At 42.3% G+C, this 16,291-nt stretch overlaps 1 protein-coding gene across 2 annotated transcripts in view; it reads right to left on the bottom strand.

Moving 5' to 3' along the window:
- The window catches only part of si:rp71-46j2.7 (uncharacterized), a 29,294-nt gene extending 13,003 nt beyond the window's left edge, over positions 1 to 16,291 (bottom strand). For both annotated transcript variants that reach the window (XM_054792449.1, XM_054792448.1), the window contains exons 1-6: positions 15,937 to 16,291; positions 15,660 to 15,771; positions 10,866 to 11,079; positions 9,157 to 9,299; positions 5,279 to 5,444; positions 5,143 to 5,198 (exon numbers count right to left, since the gene is read on the bottom strand). In XM_054792449.1, coding sequence (XP_054648424.1) covers positions 5,143 to 5,198; positions 5,279 to 5,444; positions 9,157 to 9,299; positions 10,866 to 11,079; positions 15,660 to 15,771; positions 15,937 to 16,116 — 871 coding nt within the window. In that variant the 5' untranslated portion in view covers positions 16,117 to 16,291. The remainder of the gene's footprint in view (positions 1 to 5,142; positions 5,199 to 5,278; positions 5,445 to 9,156; positions 9,300 to 10,865; positions 11,080 to 15,659; positions 15,772 to 15,936) is intronic.

The following is a 16,291-nucleotide window of genomic DNA, read 5'->3' as shown; positions in this document are numbered from 1 at the left end:
TTATCGTTGTATAGAATTTGGAGTTCAATCAACCACAAAAATCTGTAAAAGATGCCCGAGAAAGTCCAACAAAATAGAAAATCTTGTGAGACTTCAGCTCAGTGAACAGCAATAATTGTGTTTTGCTTTTACTTTGTGACATCACCAGAGAAGGGTGCCAGTGATGGAGAAGGGAACAAGTGTAATGATAGCCATAGAAGAGGAAATGGAACTTACAAAGTGTCTGGTTGCCGAGTACAATATCTACAACAAGATGTCAAGCACTAATAATGTATCTCTATTAAATCATTCACATTTAAACACTTTCAGTCATCCTAAAACAGGGGTGTGCCACATTCTAAAAATGCAACCCCCACCCCTCAAACAAAACACACAAATGGGGGAAAAGCAGCAGAAAGGCATGTTGATGCCTTTTGATGTTTTTTTTTTTTCCTTTAAACTAAGCATGCAACGATCAATAGCTGCTGATTGTCCTTAATTTAGGGGCATGGCCAATGAGACCTTATCCTTATCTTAAAGCCTCATGCTAAAGCTAGCCAGAGCAAAGCTACTGTAACCGAGGGTTTCAGGAGGCCCACTGCTGTCGTGGAAGTTTGGCGTAAACAAACGGCTGCAGGAGGCACGTTTATTCACGTGCACAGCTCGCCTCTTTAGCGACAGTCAAACCCTCTCGACACACACGACATACTTCGGGCCTTCAAAATAAAGAGCGCTGTGCACCACATCCTGCCTACTTGTGAAAATAAGAGTGTCATAAAAAAAAGCTGACACTATGATGAGGAAAACGATGGCGTTTGTGGCATTGTACAAGCAGCTATTTTCGGTTGCTGTGCCCTGTAGTTTGTGCAAGAGGCTCAAATCAGTGTAACCCGTTTTGTTTTTAAAATGTGAAAAATAAAAGACTAAAAGGAACTGATATCATTTAGTAGTTTGGATCGGTGATCGTCCAGAATAATTGCACCCCTACTTTAAACAGATATCACCGTTTTTCAAAAAATAATGAATACATGATGGCTTTTTTGGGGTGACTATGGCCTGTTTTTAGTCCAAAAATATAGAAAGACAAGTTATATGTAGTATTGTGGTCACTAGGCATCAGTAATGTTAGGAGACATGACGTTAGATTACATGACCTTTCACCCTGCATGGAGACTGGCTGCTGAACCAGCAGAGCCCAGCCCACATGCCACGGCTGAGACAGGACGGACATGCCACGGCTGACACGGGACGGACATGCCACGGCTGAGACGGGACGGATATGCCACGGCAGAGATGGACGTGGGGAAAAAAAGGTTCTCCTCTCATTCCATCTGGAAGTGGTAAGTTTTTGGCTTCTTTGTCCTTCTTCCCCACTGCGTTTGAAACACTTTGATATGTAACCATTAACAAGTTAGCTCATTAACTTGCTATGCTAGCGGCGGCCATCCGTTATGTCCCCGCAGTGATACCGTAGCCTGCTCGATGTGATGTAAACAAAGAATAGTAGGAGTGTAAAGGTGACTATAGGGGTGTTATTCATGTCTACAGGGCTCTAATAATGTTAAAAAACAAGAAATATTGTCACATTTTAATCTCACACCATCTTATGACACCCCTTCCAACAACAGAAGACAGAAGGAAGAGACATCAGGAAGGCTGCCACTGTGGATATCTTCACTGGGCCTTTGTCAAATCCACCAGGACAACGAAGGCCTGAGCCTGAGGATACAAACAGGAAGTGTGGTGGTCCCACGCGAGGCTGCTTTGGCAGACCGTTTTTTCCAAACATAACATTTCAAACTCATTCACCCCCTTAGACAAAACCTGCTTCACCCCAAGGACCTCTACATTGGAGAGACTGAACAACCCTTATACAAACGCATGGCACAACATAGGAGAGCAGTTTGAGTTCATTTGCATCTCAAAGAAGGGACAGTCCTTTGAGGACAAGGATGTCCAAATTCTGGACAGAAAGATGTCAAACTAAAAAGTAGAGATGCACGATATCTTTTTTTCAAACCGATACCGATAACGGTCTTCTTCTCAAGACCGATATGATACCGACAAGGCTGATAAGGTTTTACCCAACCCCTTCGCCAAGCATTTGGCACAACTAGCATGCCAAACGTCTTCCTCGGAAAGTGAATGTTATGGGAAAAGGAGCGCTTTATTTGCTCACCTGCACAGCACAGGTCATCTTGCCTCATTGGAGTGTTTTTTTTTTAATGAGCGGATTTATGGGTATGAGGTCATAATTCCCTCATATCAATAATTACCATGCACCCTACTAAACAGGAGAAGGTTTGTGCCATCAGCTTACAACGTCCTTACAGACAGGCAGTCTCATTCCACTAACGAGCTGCTTCGCCACCAAGCAGACGGCCATTCACCAGCCACACCGAGCAAAAACAACCCTATTGTGACCGCCCCCAGAGGACACAACCACCAGAGAGATGAATAAAAAACTCCACACTTAGAACTGGAGAAACCTTTTTTTGTATTAAAAAGGTAAAACGTCTTCAACAAAGAAGAAGAGTCCAGCTGCCTTGATTCCACCTTGTTATTGCACAAAATAGGCAGACCTAATGCTGTGAGCTCCTGTGTCACATTTACAGAGGATATCTAGAAATCCTACCTTGACCTTTGGTAGAAAAACATCAATAAACCTGCACATTGTGAGGAGACATAGCAACGGCTTGGCGGTAAAAAAAAAAAAAAAAGCTGCAGCAATGACATGAAAACATGGCGAGTATGATAAATAGTGTTCATGATGTGTGTGATTCCTGCACGTATGTCAAGTTAGGGTGGGGATAGTGAAGTATGCAGAAGGCATAATGATTGTTTGGATACAATAAATGAGATGATATTAGCTGTGTGGACAAAAACAATAGACAGAGGAGACTGCAACTGTGATAATAAAATGCATGTCTGACAGCACACCATGAAAAAAAATATTCAAATATTCTATCAACAATACTGCCACTTTTCTAATGTGTACATTATCTCCCTGTTGGAAAACAAGACGTTTCCTGAAGGTTGGAATAGGAATAATAACATCACTACTATCAGGAGAATCGGAGTATAGAGCGAAGGGAGCCACCTGCTGTGGCCCAGCAAGGTGCACTGTATTCGGGCACACGCACTGAGCAGCCAGTGTGACACTTGAGACTGTTTTTTTCTCTGCATATCTCCTGGTCACAGGTGTGTGTGTGCGAGTGTGTGTTAGGCTTGTAAATCTCTGTGATAGACAATTCGATATGCATCTAGATACACGGGTTAAAACACGATTCAAAAACAATGTATTTTAAAAGTAGAATGATTTGACAGAGTGTGGAAACAATAGGATAGGATTGGTGACTCGTCATTCTTACAGTATTTTCATGTGTAAAAGAGCACAACATATTCCCCAAGCATGCTGTGAGTCAGGGGTTCCTCACTGCCGGGCAAACTTTCAGGTGCAATGATTAAAAAAAAAAAAAAAAAACACTTGTTTTTTTTTTTTTAAATAAAAAAAAAAGTATAATCATTTGTAAATAACTACATCAAATGTTATGTTAATGGATATCAAATTTGGAAATATGGGCCAGGACTTTATTGAAACAGAACAGTTAGAAATCCTAATATGATAATAGATAATGTTTGTTGCGAGCAGCCACTCGTCCTACTTTGTTGGACGGTCCTTGAAAGCACCATGTAACTTTGTCCCACGCTGCACAGATAGACTACTATACTGTATTTTGACCATTTTTCCCCTTTCACCTCATATTTGCTCCCAAACGCTGATATTATGTGGGAATGCATAAAGGTAAGATTTGGTGACATCATTAAGTGCTAAAGTTAAGTCCTTACATTAATTCATAAAAAGCAACGTATAATCTCTCTGAAAAACAAAGTCCAGGCTGGTACTGGTGGCTCTGTATTAATATAGTGCTTTTAATTAGACATTGTTCCTGTCTTAGTTTACACAATACATAATAAAGACATTACAGCAATCTAATTTATCTTATTATGTAGAGATGATTACATGGCTGTTTGACGTGTGTGGTAAAAGGCAGTGTGCTAGCATGAATTAACTTGAGACAAATGTGCACATTAGCACTCAATAAGTCATCCAAGCTTACCTTTATGCATTCCCACATAGTATCAGCATTTGACATAAAATATGAGGTGAAAGAAAAACGCTAAAAATACAGTAGTAGTCTATCTGTGCGGCGAGAGAAAGTTCGCACACGCACAATGGACATGGACATTCAAAATAAAACATCATGGAAATTATATTTTCTTTCTGTGCGGCCCGGTACCAAATGACCCAGGCCCAGGGATTGGGGATCACTGGTCTAAGAGACGCTAGTTGCTCGTCTTGCAGCAACCGGTGCAAGCGTCTCCAATCCATTCGTCTTAAGGATTTATGGCTGATTCTTATCCATCCAGGAGGCTGACACCCATGCAGCTCTATTTCTTGCTTGTCAAACCGGATATCCGGTCGCATTGATTTTTCGTTCACAACCCTAGTATGTGTGTGTGTGATGGGAAGAAAAGCTCAGGCTGGTTTTGGGAGAAGTCTTTGGCGCCACCTGCTGGTTTGCATCTTTTTCAGACTTATTTTTTTCCCTAGGGTATTTGCAGAAATATCCCTGTTATTACACAAACACATCCCAGGAGAGAGGTGAAGGGAGGTGAAGACAGACTTGATGGGAGGCACTGGACAAGTCACTGAAATGATGTTGTTGAAGGAAAACCAATCCTAATGTGGGGCATGAACACACATCTTTCTCTGTTCTGTGCTGCATATGAACCACATTCTTATTATTATTGTTATTAACATTGTTACGCACAAGAACTACCTTACTCGCCACACCACACCGGCTAGCTACTAGCTGGCTAGCGACTAGCTTCACCACACTCGCTCACAATGCCTCAGGCCACGCTCATATCATGGATAGAAAACCATTAAAACCTTGTTGGAGCTTTTTGGAGGTGTTTTCATAGCGGCCTTTCTATGAGGAATAGGTGTGTCCCATTACGTGCATAAATTACGTGCCTCTTTTTAGCTGTTTTTTATCTTTAGAAGACACACAAAAGAGAAAGACGTGTGTTAATGTCTCACAAAGGGATTGTAGCTGATAGGCATTACTGCTAAAGTAAAAAGAATATCAACCACACCTTTGCTCTTTCCCTTGATCCTACTGCTGGTAGAAACCTCTGCTCCCTCTGAGCTCCTGGAAGGCAGAAGACAAAAGACCACAAAGCAGGTCAGCACACGACAGAGGGTGGATGTTCACAAGTCATCACAACTCACACTTCCGCACGCTCGCCTTCCTCCTGTGAGGCCAGAGAGGCTTGTTCTGGGTCGGATGCGCACAGCTCCTCCATGGAACCTTTGGGTGTCACGCTGTCAAGCTGGCTCACCACCAGCTGGTTGAGGTTGTCAGGGTCAGACAGCCATGTCACCAACAGGCCCAAACCTGTGGGGGCAAAAAAATGCCAACAGACAATTAGGTACACTAGCGAATGAGACACAATACAAAAGAATGCTGTGTTGATGGACACTGGCAGAGACGTGTTCCTTTAAAAATATGTTTATTATTGTGGTTACATTGCATCATATATTGTCCCATATAAGATAAACAAAGAACCAAATCATTAAGAAACCTCTAGCCTGCAATATTTTGAGGTTTATTTATTCTAATTTGTCATTTGGAATCTCACTGTTGTCTCGTATTAGATTCAAATAAGCATACGATTACCATAAGTCCACATACACGTAAGTCCTTACCATTTATGTACACAATACATATAATGTCCCGTAATTACCAGTCTATAAGCCGCTACTTTCTTCTCACGCATTGAACCCTGCCGTTTATACAGCGATGTGGCTGACATGTGATCACGTTCTGATCTTGCGACGTCTCGTGTGCTTCCGAGTAGCGCGTGGAGAGGTAGGGCCATGCAGTAAACTGTAACACTAAATGTGACCAGCAGATGGAGGTATATCCTCAGTCATGTTAGGCAAACGTCTGAAGAAGAGACACTTGTTTCCATATTCTGGCATAAAACAACGGCACACCGGGGCTGCTTGAAGAGTGTGTCTGACCACAATGCACCTTGCTAGGCCACGCCAGGTGGCTTTACCCGCTCTATATACTGGTTCTAATGACTTCCGGGGTGGCACACCAGGGCGCTCGTAGAGTGTGTCCGACCACAGTGCACCTTACTGGGCCAGGTTCCATGAAGCTCATTTAATGAGACATCTTTTGGAGTGAAGCTTATTGGCCATTTTCTCAGTTGAACACTGCCCTGCAACATTATATCACATAGTTATATTCTAGGCTTCCAATGTCTTGCATGAAAGCTTCTTGTGAAAAAGTGCATCCAATCAAATCCTAGTCCTGAGATCAGTATGATGGCCAATTACAACTGATAAAAACTGCATTATGTTGGACAGAATTGCTGCGTGTGATATTGCCAACCCAATTATGCGGTGCATAAATGCAACATTTCATCAATACTTCATTCATTGGGTGCAAGCCAACAAAAATAGGAGCACGCCAGCCTGGACTTGAGAGATAATTCTTCAATTATGGTCGTAAAAGTAATTTACAGCAAATGCATTGCAAAATGAGTCCCGGAGAAAAGAGTTGCAAAAAGATTACAGATTTTTTTTTAAAGACAAAGCCCTGAAGGCAGTCAAGTCAATCTCCACACATACAGTAGCTACAATATGGATGTCCACAATAGTGGACTAAAATCTAGCCTTGATGTTGGACTTTAAATGGCTCAAAAGTGCTTTTAATCATTCTGACAGGGAACACACTAGATCCCTGTTGATTAATCCCATTAGGACCTATCAACGATTAATCAACAATTAATCTGTGAATATGTAACTAACTCTATATATATATACACATTTACATACATATATATACACACACACACATATATATATATATATATATATATATATATATATATATATATATACATATATATACACACATATATATATATACACACATATATATATATACACACATATATATATATATATATTTATATATACATACATATACACACACACATATATATATATATATATATATATACACACACACACACACACACACACACACCGTATTTTCACAACCATATGGCGCACTTAAAATTGCTCCAAAATGAGGTCCAAAATCTGTAAATGTTGTGACTATGATGAGCGCTGCGTTTGACTGACTAGGTTTTTTCCACGCGTCACTGTCCCTGTTGTCCCTGGAGTTCCTTCGTCAAGCCTCCGGAATGAATGAATGAACGAATGAATAAATGAATGAATGAATGAATGAATGAATGAATAAATAAATATATATATATATATATATATATATATATATATATATATATATATATAGCTGCACACACGCACATATATATATATATATTATATATGTGCGTATGTGCAGCTCTGCCCGTCTCACTCACTCGGCTGCAGAGAAACGTAAGCTGTGACTTTATAAAACAATGTAACACTATCCATGAGAATAACGTGTTAATGTGGAAACACACGGTCAGGGACCGTCAAGGAGAACATGGTATTTTTTTTCCACGCAAGTTTTAGATGCAACTGTTAATCCACGTCAACCACTGTCTAAGACTATTACACACCATTTTGAAAGGGTCCCTGAGATGATTCATCACCTTTGCTTAAATATGTTATACATTGTTTTTCATTATGTCCTACATTGTTCCATTTGTGAAAGCCAACGGTAAATTTGCAAAAATGACATCTATAGTTGATGGTATTGATGATGAGCTAGCTCTCGCTGTTCAGTCTCATTCCAGAAGTGATGTTATGGGGGTGACACCTCTCAACTAAAGCAGAGTAAACAAGTTCTCCAGTTAAGATGGTGGATTTGGTTCAGTATATTTTTCATCCAAATAGTCATGCCAAAATGTTGTGTTGCTGCTGGATGTTCACAGTGTCCCAGTCATACTGTAAGTGTGTTACTGTAAGGAAGGTTCAAGACAACAATGGACGAAGCAAGTACAGAGAATGAGAGACAGATGGACGCCCACCTCCAGTTATGTTGTTTGCAGTGATCCAGGGATATATGACTGTTGTTGTTTTGTAACATTATTTGTTTCAACAAATCAACACAAAAACATCACAATCCGCAAGATGCTGAACCTGGAAGAGTTTGCAGCTGTGGAATAGGCAGATGACGCAGTTCCCAAGACCAGGGGAGACCGGACTTTTTCTGTAGTCGGCCCCAAGCTGTGGAACACTCTCCCCCCTCATGTAAAAACGGCGCCCACAGTCAAATGCTCTAAGTCTCGTCTCAAAACCCACTTTTATTTTCTGGCTTTTAACTCGCCGTGATTTGTGTACTCCTCTATTTCTTTTATTCTTTTCTTTTAAGTTTTATTTAGCCTAGTTTTTGTTTTTATTTTTACCTACTTCTTGTATTTATTGCTTTATTTCTTGCTTTACTTCTTGTTTTAAATATTTAAATGTTTTAAATGTCTGTTTTTAATGCGATGTATTAGTTTTTACTGCAGTAATTTGTACTTTACTTCTTATTTACTCTTTCTACTAGTCTGTGCAGCACTTTGGAAGCAGTGTTTATAAAATGTGCTATACAAATCAGGTGGATGGGATCATCGTATGCACGTTGTTTGATGAGGTCCGCGGTACGGCCCAAGTAAATGCTATTTTCCAACCAGTTCCGTGTTTGACAGGTGACATACAACAATGTAACATTAAAGAGTGTGATGCAATCGTTAGTATCACTAGCATAGCTAAGCGCTAAGTTTACACTCACTATTTTGAACAAAGATGTCCTCCGTCAAGAGGGTGGCCTCATCTAGCTAGGGGCAGGGCAGAGGTGGTTTCATGTCCACGCAAACCCCATGAAATCTCACAACTTCAAAAGCGACCCTTTTGTCATGTTTGCTGATCATAAATAGGTTCTGGGGACACACATTGGTGCTAGAAAGTCATTGAAAAATCCATTTTGCATAATGGGGGACCATGCAGGTCATATCTTCATATTCTTTAAGTATGTGCCACCCTTCCACGAGGTTTCATGGTTTCATAGTTCTTGCGTTCCCCTGCTAACAAATGGTGATGGTTTACACTTTAGAGCTAGGTGGCGGTACAAAGGCAGAATCCTGTGAATGCGTCCTTACCCTTTAAGGCAACAATCTCAGTCAAGGCACAGCGGTTGAGTTCTTGGCTCCAGAGATGCTCAGGCAGAAGGTTACGCACCAGAGCATCAGAGAGCTCTCTGAGCAGCGCCATCTCCTCAGATCTGCAGCTGAACATACGCTCCCTGACAAACAATAAATAAATAAAAGCAAAAGCAGACAACATGCTGGGTTTAATAAATGCCCTGTAACGATGTTTACCACCACAGATGTGTAAAGCTAAATGTCCAATCTAGCACTTTGGACAGCTATCACTGCAGGTAAAATCCAATAAAGCACAGTAAATTATTCATAGATGGTAAAACATCCTGAAGTATTTACGGACACATTATGGAGAGCAAAGAGCAGCTGAGGCAGCAAACACATCCATTTTGAGAGTTTGAGAACAGAACACTGTTTGTTGTTTCATTTGTTCGGACATTGAATGCATTTTCCTCATAGACAATAATGGGAAAATAATCAAGATATGTTATAGGGGTTTAACTATGGCATGCTTTTTGAATAAAACTTAACGTAAATTCCAGACTGTAAGAGTGCAGCTTCAGGAAGTCATGAAGTGGAGGCTAATATGTTTTGGAGTCTGATGCAGCCATTGTGTTTTCATCTGTTAAATCTTATGCAAGTTTGATCAAGTGTAGAATTGCTGCAGGTTCTGCTTGCGCTGCTTGGGCCGAGGCAGCCATGAAACTCCGATGAAAAACGTCTACTCACCGGCAGTAACGAGTGACGCTGGGAACATCGAGTGTAGGTAGGATCGCAAGGTTTATAGTGTGTTTTTCTGTGTAACTATCCCACGTTACAATGTGGACACCTGCAGCTTATACACAAGTGCGGCCTTTAAATATTAGGGGTGCAGATCATTTTCTGATATGAGGGAATTATGACGTCTTACCAATAAATCCGATAACATAAAAAATAACCAATAACTTTAAAAAAAACGCTCCAAAGAGGCCAGACTACCAGTACTGTGCAGGTGAGCAAATCAAGCGCTCCTTTTTTCTCCTGCCTGTGAAGTCAACAGCCTGTCATAACTTCCCGAGTTCACTTGTAAACAAACATTCACTTTCCTAGGAAGACATTTTGCATCCTAGTTGTACCAGATACTCCGCGAGGAGAGGAAAAAAAACCATCATGCACACAAAAAACCTTAACAGCCAACTGAAACGCCGGGACTGTGGCATTTGAAAACTGTAGAAGGTTTGCCACAGACCTGCGTGGCATCAACCGGCTGCTCGGAGAGTGTGCCCGAATACAGTGCACCTGGCTGGGCCACACCAGGTGGCTCCTCCCGCTCTATAGTCTGGTTCTCCTGGTAGTGATGTGGTAGTAGTGATGTCATGATATTTAATTAGGACTATTTAACAAATCATAATTTGTCCAGTCCTTCTTATCAAACACAAACTTGTACACAAACTACACAAAAAAGTTATCGGTGCCATATCGGTCTTGAGAAGCACAAAGTTATCGTATCGGTTTGAAAAAAAAGATATCATGTATCTCTAGTATAAACATACAAAATAGTTTTTCTCTTTAAATTTGGCGGGTGTGGCATATATCCAGGTGCACTTAATAGTCTGGAATTTACAGTATATATTGTCCTTGAAGTGCAAAACTAAATGTCATCCTGGCTTACTATCACTGATACAAAAAGGCTAAACCGAAAACACACACAAAAAAAGCTTTTTTGTCACCTGTCAGGCTGCTTTGCATCGTGCAGGTGCTGCGTCAGAATCCGTATGAAGCCCACCACTAGCTGGCAGACGTCAAGGTCTCGCGTATGTGCGATCACACGGTCGATGACTGTGTTGAATTCCATGCTGAGAACCTGGTGCAGAGGCTGGCGCTCGCACAGCTCAGGGACGTCGTACCACGGCATGACCAGACGGGCGTAGATGCAATGGAACACTGCGGAAAAACGCCACACAAAAAGGACGGTTGCACGCTGGGGGATCACTTGAAAGTGTAAACACCAAACCCTCACATTTATTCTACAGTACCTTCTCAAGGGACAATAAACTTGGATATACTTTAGAGTAGTCAGTGTACAGCTTCAACACACGGTTATTATTGCCTAAATAGCTGGCAACACAAGTCAGTCCTGTGTCTTGATGGACAGCCAATCGGCTCCTCCGGCTCAGCGCAGGTGTGATTTTGTTTTGGGTCTACCACTTGACTTTTTTGTTCCATAATGCTCAAGATCTTTCAAAAAATTACTGTCTTACTGCTCCTAACCTCAGCAGCATCGTGATTGTGCAGAAATTAACAAATGTTTGCCGTATGCACATTGCTAGTAGCTATTTAAGCTAATATGTTTGGTGGATGTAACTTTAGCTGTGATCTAAATTGTTGGCGGGTAGTTCATGAATGGAGGAAAAAAGGCTAACTTCTAGGCAACTTCTACCGTTAGCTGCTACTAAAAGACACAAAGTACAGTACATATGAATGGAGGAAGCCGAACGGTCATACAGTACCTTTTGATGTACAAAAGGTAGCCATCACACACATTTTTAGCCAGCCGAGTCAAGATGCTCGTCATAAATTGAATAGAGGGCAACTGTTGTGTCTGGCAGGTAATTGTGTTGTGTGATCAGTTCAACGGAGACGTAGTTGATAGCACAGCACCATGTAGCTCGTACAAACTACTTCTCATGCACATTTGCAAATCTAAACGCAACACTTTTGTTTTTGCTCCCATTTTTTATGAGATGAAGTCAAATATGTAAAACTTGTTCCACATCCACATTATCACTATTTTTCTCAGATATTGTTGACAAATCTGTCTAAATCTGTGATAGTGAGATCCTTTGCTGAGATAATCCATCCCACCTCACAGGTGTGCCATATCAAGATGCTGATGAGACACCACGATTAGTGCATAGGTGGGCTTTAGACTGCCCACAATAAAAGGCCACTCTGAAATGTGCAGTTTTATCACACAGCACAATGCCAGATGTGGCAAGATTTGAGTGAGCGTGCAATTGGCATGTTGACAGCAGAAATGTCAACCAGAGCTGTTGCTCATGTATTGAAATGTTCATTTCTCTACCATAAGCAGTCTCCAAAGGCATTTCAGAGAATTTGGTGTAACCACACCAGCCCAGGACCTCCACATCCAGCATGTTCACCTCCAAGATCGTCTGAGACCAGCCTCTCGGAGAGCTGCTGAAACAATCGGTTTGCATAACCAAAGAATTTCTGCACAAACTGTCAGAAACTGTCTCAGGGAAGCTCATCTGCACGCTCGTCGTCCTCATCGGGGTCTCGACCCGACTCTAGTTTGTTGTCGTAACTGATTTCAATGGGCCAATGCTCACATTCGATGGTGTCTGGCACGTTGGAGAGGTGTTCTCTTCACGGATGAATCCCAGTTTACATTGTTCAGGGCAGATGGCAGACAGCGTGTGTGGCGTCGTGTGGGTGAACGGTTTTCCTATGTCATTGTTGTGGATGGAGTGGCCCATGGTGGCGGTGGGGTTATGGTATGGGCAGGCATCTGTTACGGACGAAGAACACAGGTGCATTTTGTTGATGGCTTTTTGAATGCACAGAGATACCGTCACAAGATCCTGAGGCCCATTGTTGTGCCATACATCCAAGAACATCACCTCATGTTGCAGCAGGATAATGCACGGCCCCATGTTGCAAGGATCTGTACACAATCCTTGGAAGCTGAAAACATCCCAGTTCTTGCATGGCCAGCATACTCATGAGACATGTCACCCATTGAGCATGTTTGGGATGCTCTGGATTGGCGTATACGACAGCGTGTACCAGTTCCAACCAATATCAGCAACTTGGCACAGCCATTGAAGAGTGAGCCAACATTCCACAGGCCACAATCTGCAACCTGATCAACTGTATGCCAAGGAGATGTGTTGCACTGCATGAGGCAAATGTTGGTCACACCAGATACGAACTGCATTTCTGAGTCCCCATATTCACATATTTAAACCTCCGGGATGAATAACTCCCAAGTGAATGGTTCTAACACAGCAAACATACCTCTTTCCCACCGTGCAACACAGACAAACAGCTACAAGCCAGTTTTTTTTAAAACGCGCCGTCTTCCGTGCAGTCTGACTTATATTGATCTCTAGGAGAAGCCGGCAGCGAGACCGGAGCGTGGGGACCATCTACAAATGTCTTCTTCTTCTATATTATGGTGGTTGGCATCAATGTTGTCAACTCCTCAGTAAGATTCAAGATTCAAGAGTTTTATTGCCATATGCATAGTAAAACAGGCAGTTATGCTATGCAATGAAATTCTTATTCTGTTCATTCTCCAAAGAAAAGAAAGAAAACACAAGAAAAAGAATATGAACATAAGAAACATAAATACCAATAAATTAAGCAACAACAACAGAAGAGACATTAATACAAATAAATAAATAAAGTGCTATGACTGTGTGCGTGTGTTGCGTGCGGCGTGTGTGAGTGCTTCGTTGAGAAGCCTGATGGCCTGTGGGTAAAAGCTGTTTGCCACCCTTGTGGTCCTGGACTTCAAACTCCTGTAGCGTCTGCCTGACGGTAGGAGTGTGAATAATGAGTGTTGTGGATGTGTGCTGTCCTTGATGAGGTTGTGTGTTCTTCGTAGGACTCTAGTTTTATAAATGTCTTGCAGTGACGGGAGGGCTGCCCCAACAATGTTCTGTGAGGTCTTGATCACCCGCTGGAGTGCCTTCCTATCTCGTGTTGTACAGTTACCGTACCAAACAGTGATGGAGGCGGTAAGGACACTTTCCATAGTGCATCTGTAGAAGCAACTCAGGATTTTGGTGGACATGCCAAATTTCCTCAGTCTTCTCAGGAAGTACAGTCTCCTTTGGGACTTCTTCATAATTTGTTGGGTGTTGTGAGACCAGGTGAGGTCCTCGCTGATGTGTGTGCCAAGGAACTTGAAGGTTTTCACCCTCTCCACCTCAGTCTCATCAATAAACAGGGGTCTATGCGGCTTCTTTTCCCTTGTTCTTGGGTCGATGATCATCTCTTTAGTCTTATCTGTATTGAGAAGGAGACTGTTATCATGACACCAAGCTATGAGGTCCGCCACCTCACTTCTGTATGATGTTTCAACACCACCAGTGATCAGGCCGATGACTGTAGTGTCATCCGCAAATTTAATGATGCTGGTGTTTTTCTGGGAGGACACGCAATCGTAGGTGGAGAGCGTGTAGAGGAGCGGACTCGGCACACACCCCTGTGGGGTCCCAGTGCTCACAATTCTTGAGCTGGATGTGCGATTGTGGACTCTGACTGACTGGGGCCTGCCTGTTAGAAAGTTAAACACGGAGGGCGCCATCTTGCATCTTGCATCGATAAGACGAGATCTATTGGCTGTTCTGAAAGGCCAAAGATGACGTCATTAGCTACAAATATACACTGCTCAAAAAAATTAGAGGAACACTTCGAAAACACATCAAATCTAAACTGGGGAAAAAATGATCTTGAATATCTTTCCTGATAATAAGTGGGTGATGTATTAGTAACAAAATGATGCCACATCATTTGATAGAAATGAAAATGATCACCCTATAGAGGGGGGAAATCAAAGACACCCCAAAAATGAAAGTGAAAAAATGATGCAGCACACTGGTCCATTTGGCTAAAATGTCATTGTAGCAACTCAAAATGATTCTCAGTAGTTTGTGTGGCCCCCACGTGCTTGTACGCATGCCTGACAATTTCGGGGCATGTCACATGTCCGTTCAATAGCTTCACTTGGCCATTGATGTGTGAGGTGACTTTTGTGGTCCTACTCTTCACAGAAGTGAAGCTATTGAACGGACATGTGACAGAATTGAATTTATTAATGATAATTGTAATGAAAATTCCCCCAAATTATTTAAAGTCTTTGCTGTAGTATGAGCAGGAGGGGGTCATTGATGAGTGAGGTGAGTTTTGTGGTTCTTCTCTTGACAGAACTGATTCTATTGAAAGTACATGTTACAGAAGTCAACTTACTCAACAATAGTCATAACTTTCCCAAAAATATTTTAAATGCACACAACTATTTTGCAAGATCTTGAAAAAATGTTTTGCATTCTATGCAAAAGTTTTTGCGTTATTTTGTTTTGTTTTTTTTTCTTACCCATCATATTTTTTTCCTCCATGTCCCCTGGGGGCTCCGTAGAAAACAATCCTCAGCGCTTACTTTGCACTTTTTAGGAGTATTCTAATCGTGCTTTACAAACTCTATTATTTTTATCTCCAGTCCTTTGTGGCCCCTCATAATGGAGCGCGTGAAAACACGTCAGTGAAGCACGCAGAGCAGACATGTTACTTCCTGTTCGACATAAGGTAAGCATATACACTACCATCCATCTTTTTGGGTGGGTGGAGTTTCCCCCTCTCCTTGTTTGATGTAACATGAGCTCCAGCCTCCAGCTGCATGGAGCTGTGTCCTCCTCAAAGTGTGTCAAGTCATAACACAACACGGCATTTGCTGCCAAAACAACCTTGAGAAGTTTAGGGTTGAGCTGACTCACCTTGCTGCAAAGACCTTTTGACGTGAGGATAGTCGCATCCGAAGGACACTCCGGCGTGTTTGCGGTTGTCTGCAGCAGTCAGGTCACGACACAGGTGCTCATCCACAGTGGCCTGGAGCACACAAAAACATGTTTCATGGTGGAGCGCTCCTTCCTCGTCACACTAGTATTCAAACTGAACGCGCGTGATATCACAGCGCAGGGAAAGAAAGTCCCTTAGGCAATACGTCTTGGCTATTTAGTTAAGCCTGCTAGTGTGGGAGGAAATAAGTTTCACCTGGAGTGGGTCCTCGTCAGTTTGAGTGCTGCTCTCCTGCCCGCTGGTCGCCAGTAAAAGTGGAGTGGAAAAGCAAAACAAGAAGAAACAAACAAAAAACTGTGCTAATGTGCGTCCACAGTCGGTGAAGTACCACAGCAGGCCCAGCGTCACCGCGATGGAGGTACGCCGTCGATACATCTTTCTCTTCGGTGTTGTTACCCTCTCTCCCGGCCCCGACACCGAACATAGAGCGGAATAGTCGCCCTTTCGCCGAGCCACATCATCAAAGAGGCGGAGAATCGGGTGATGTTGCTAGCAAAAGTCCAAGACGGGCTGCGGAAAACATGAAACTTTTGTTAACGCGGTAAAAGCA

Source organism: Dunckerocampus dactyliophorus, chromosome 11 (assembly GCF_027744805.1).
Source record: "Dunckerocampus dactyliophorus isolate RoL2022-P2 chromosome 11, RoL_Ddac_1.1, whole genome shotgun sequence".
NCBI classification, from domain to species: Eukaryota; Metazoa; Chordata; class Actinopteri; order Syngnathiformes; family Syngnathidae; genus Dunckerocampus; species Dunckerocampus dactyliophorus.
This window is presented reverse-complemented; position numbering and strand designations above follow the sequence as displayed.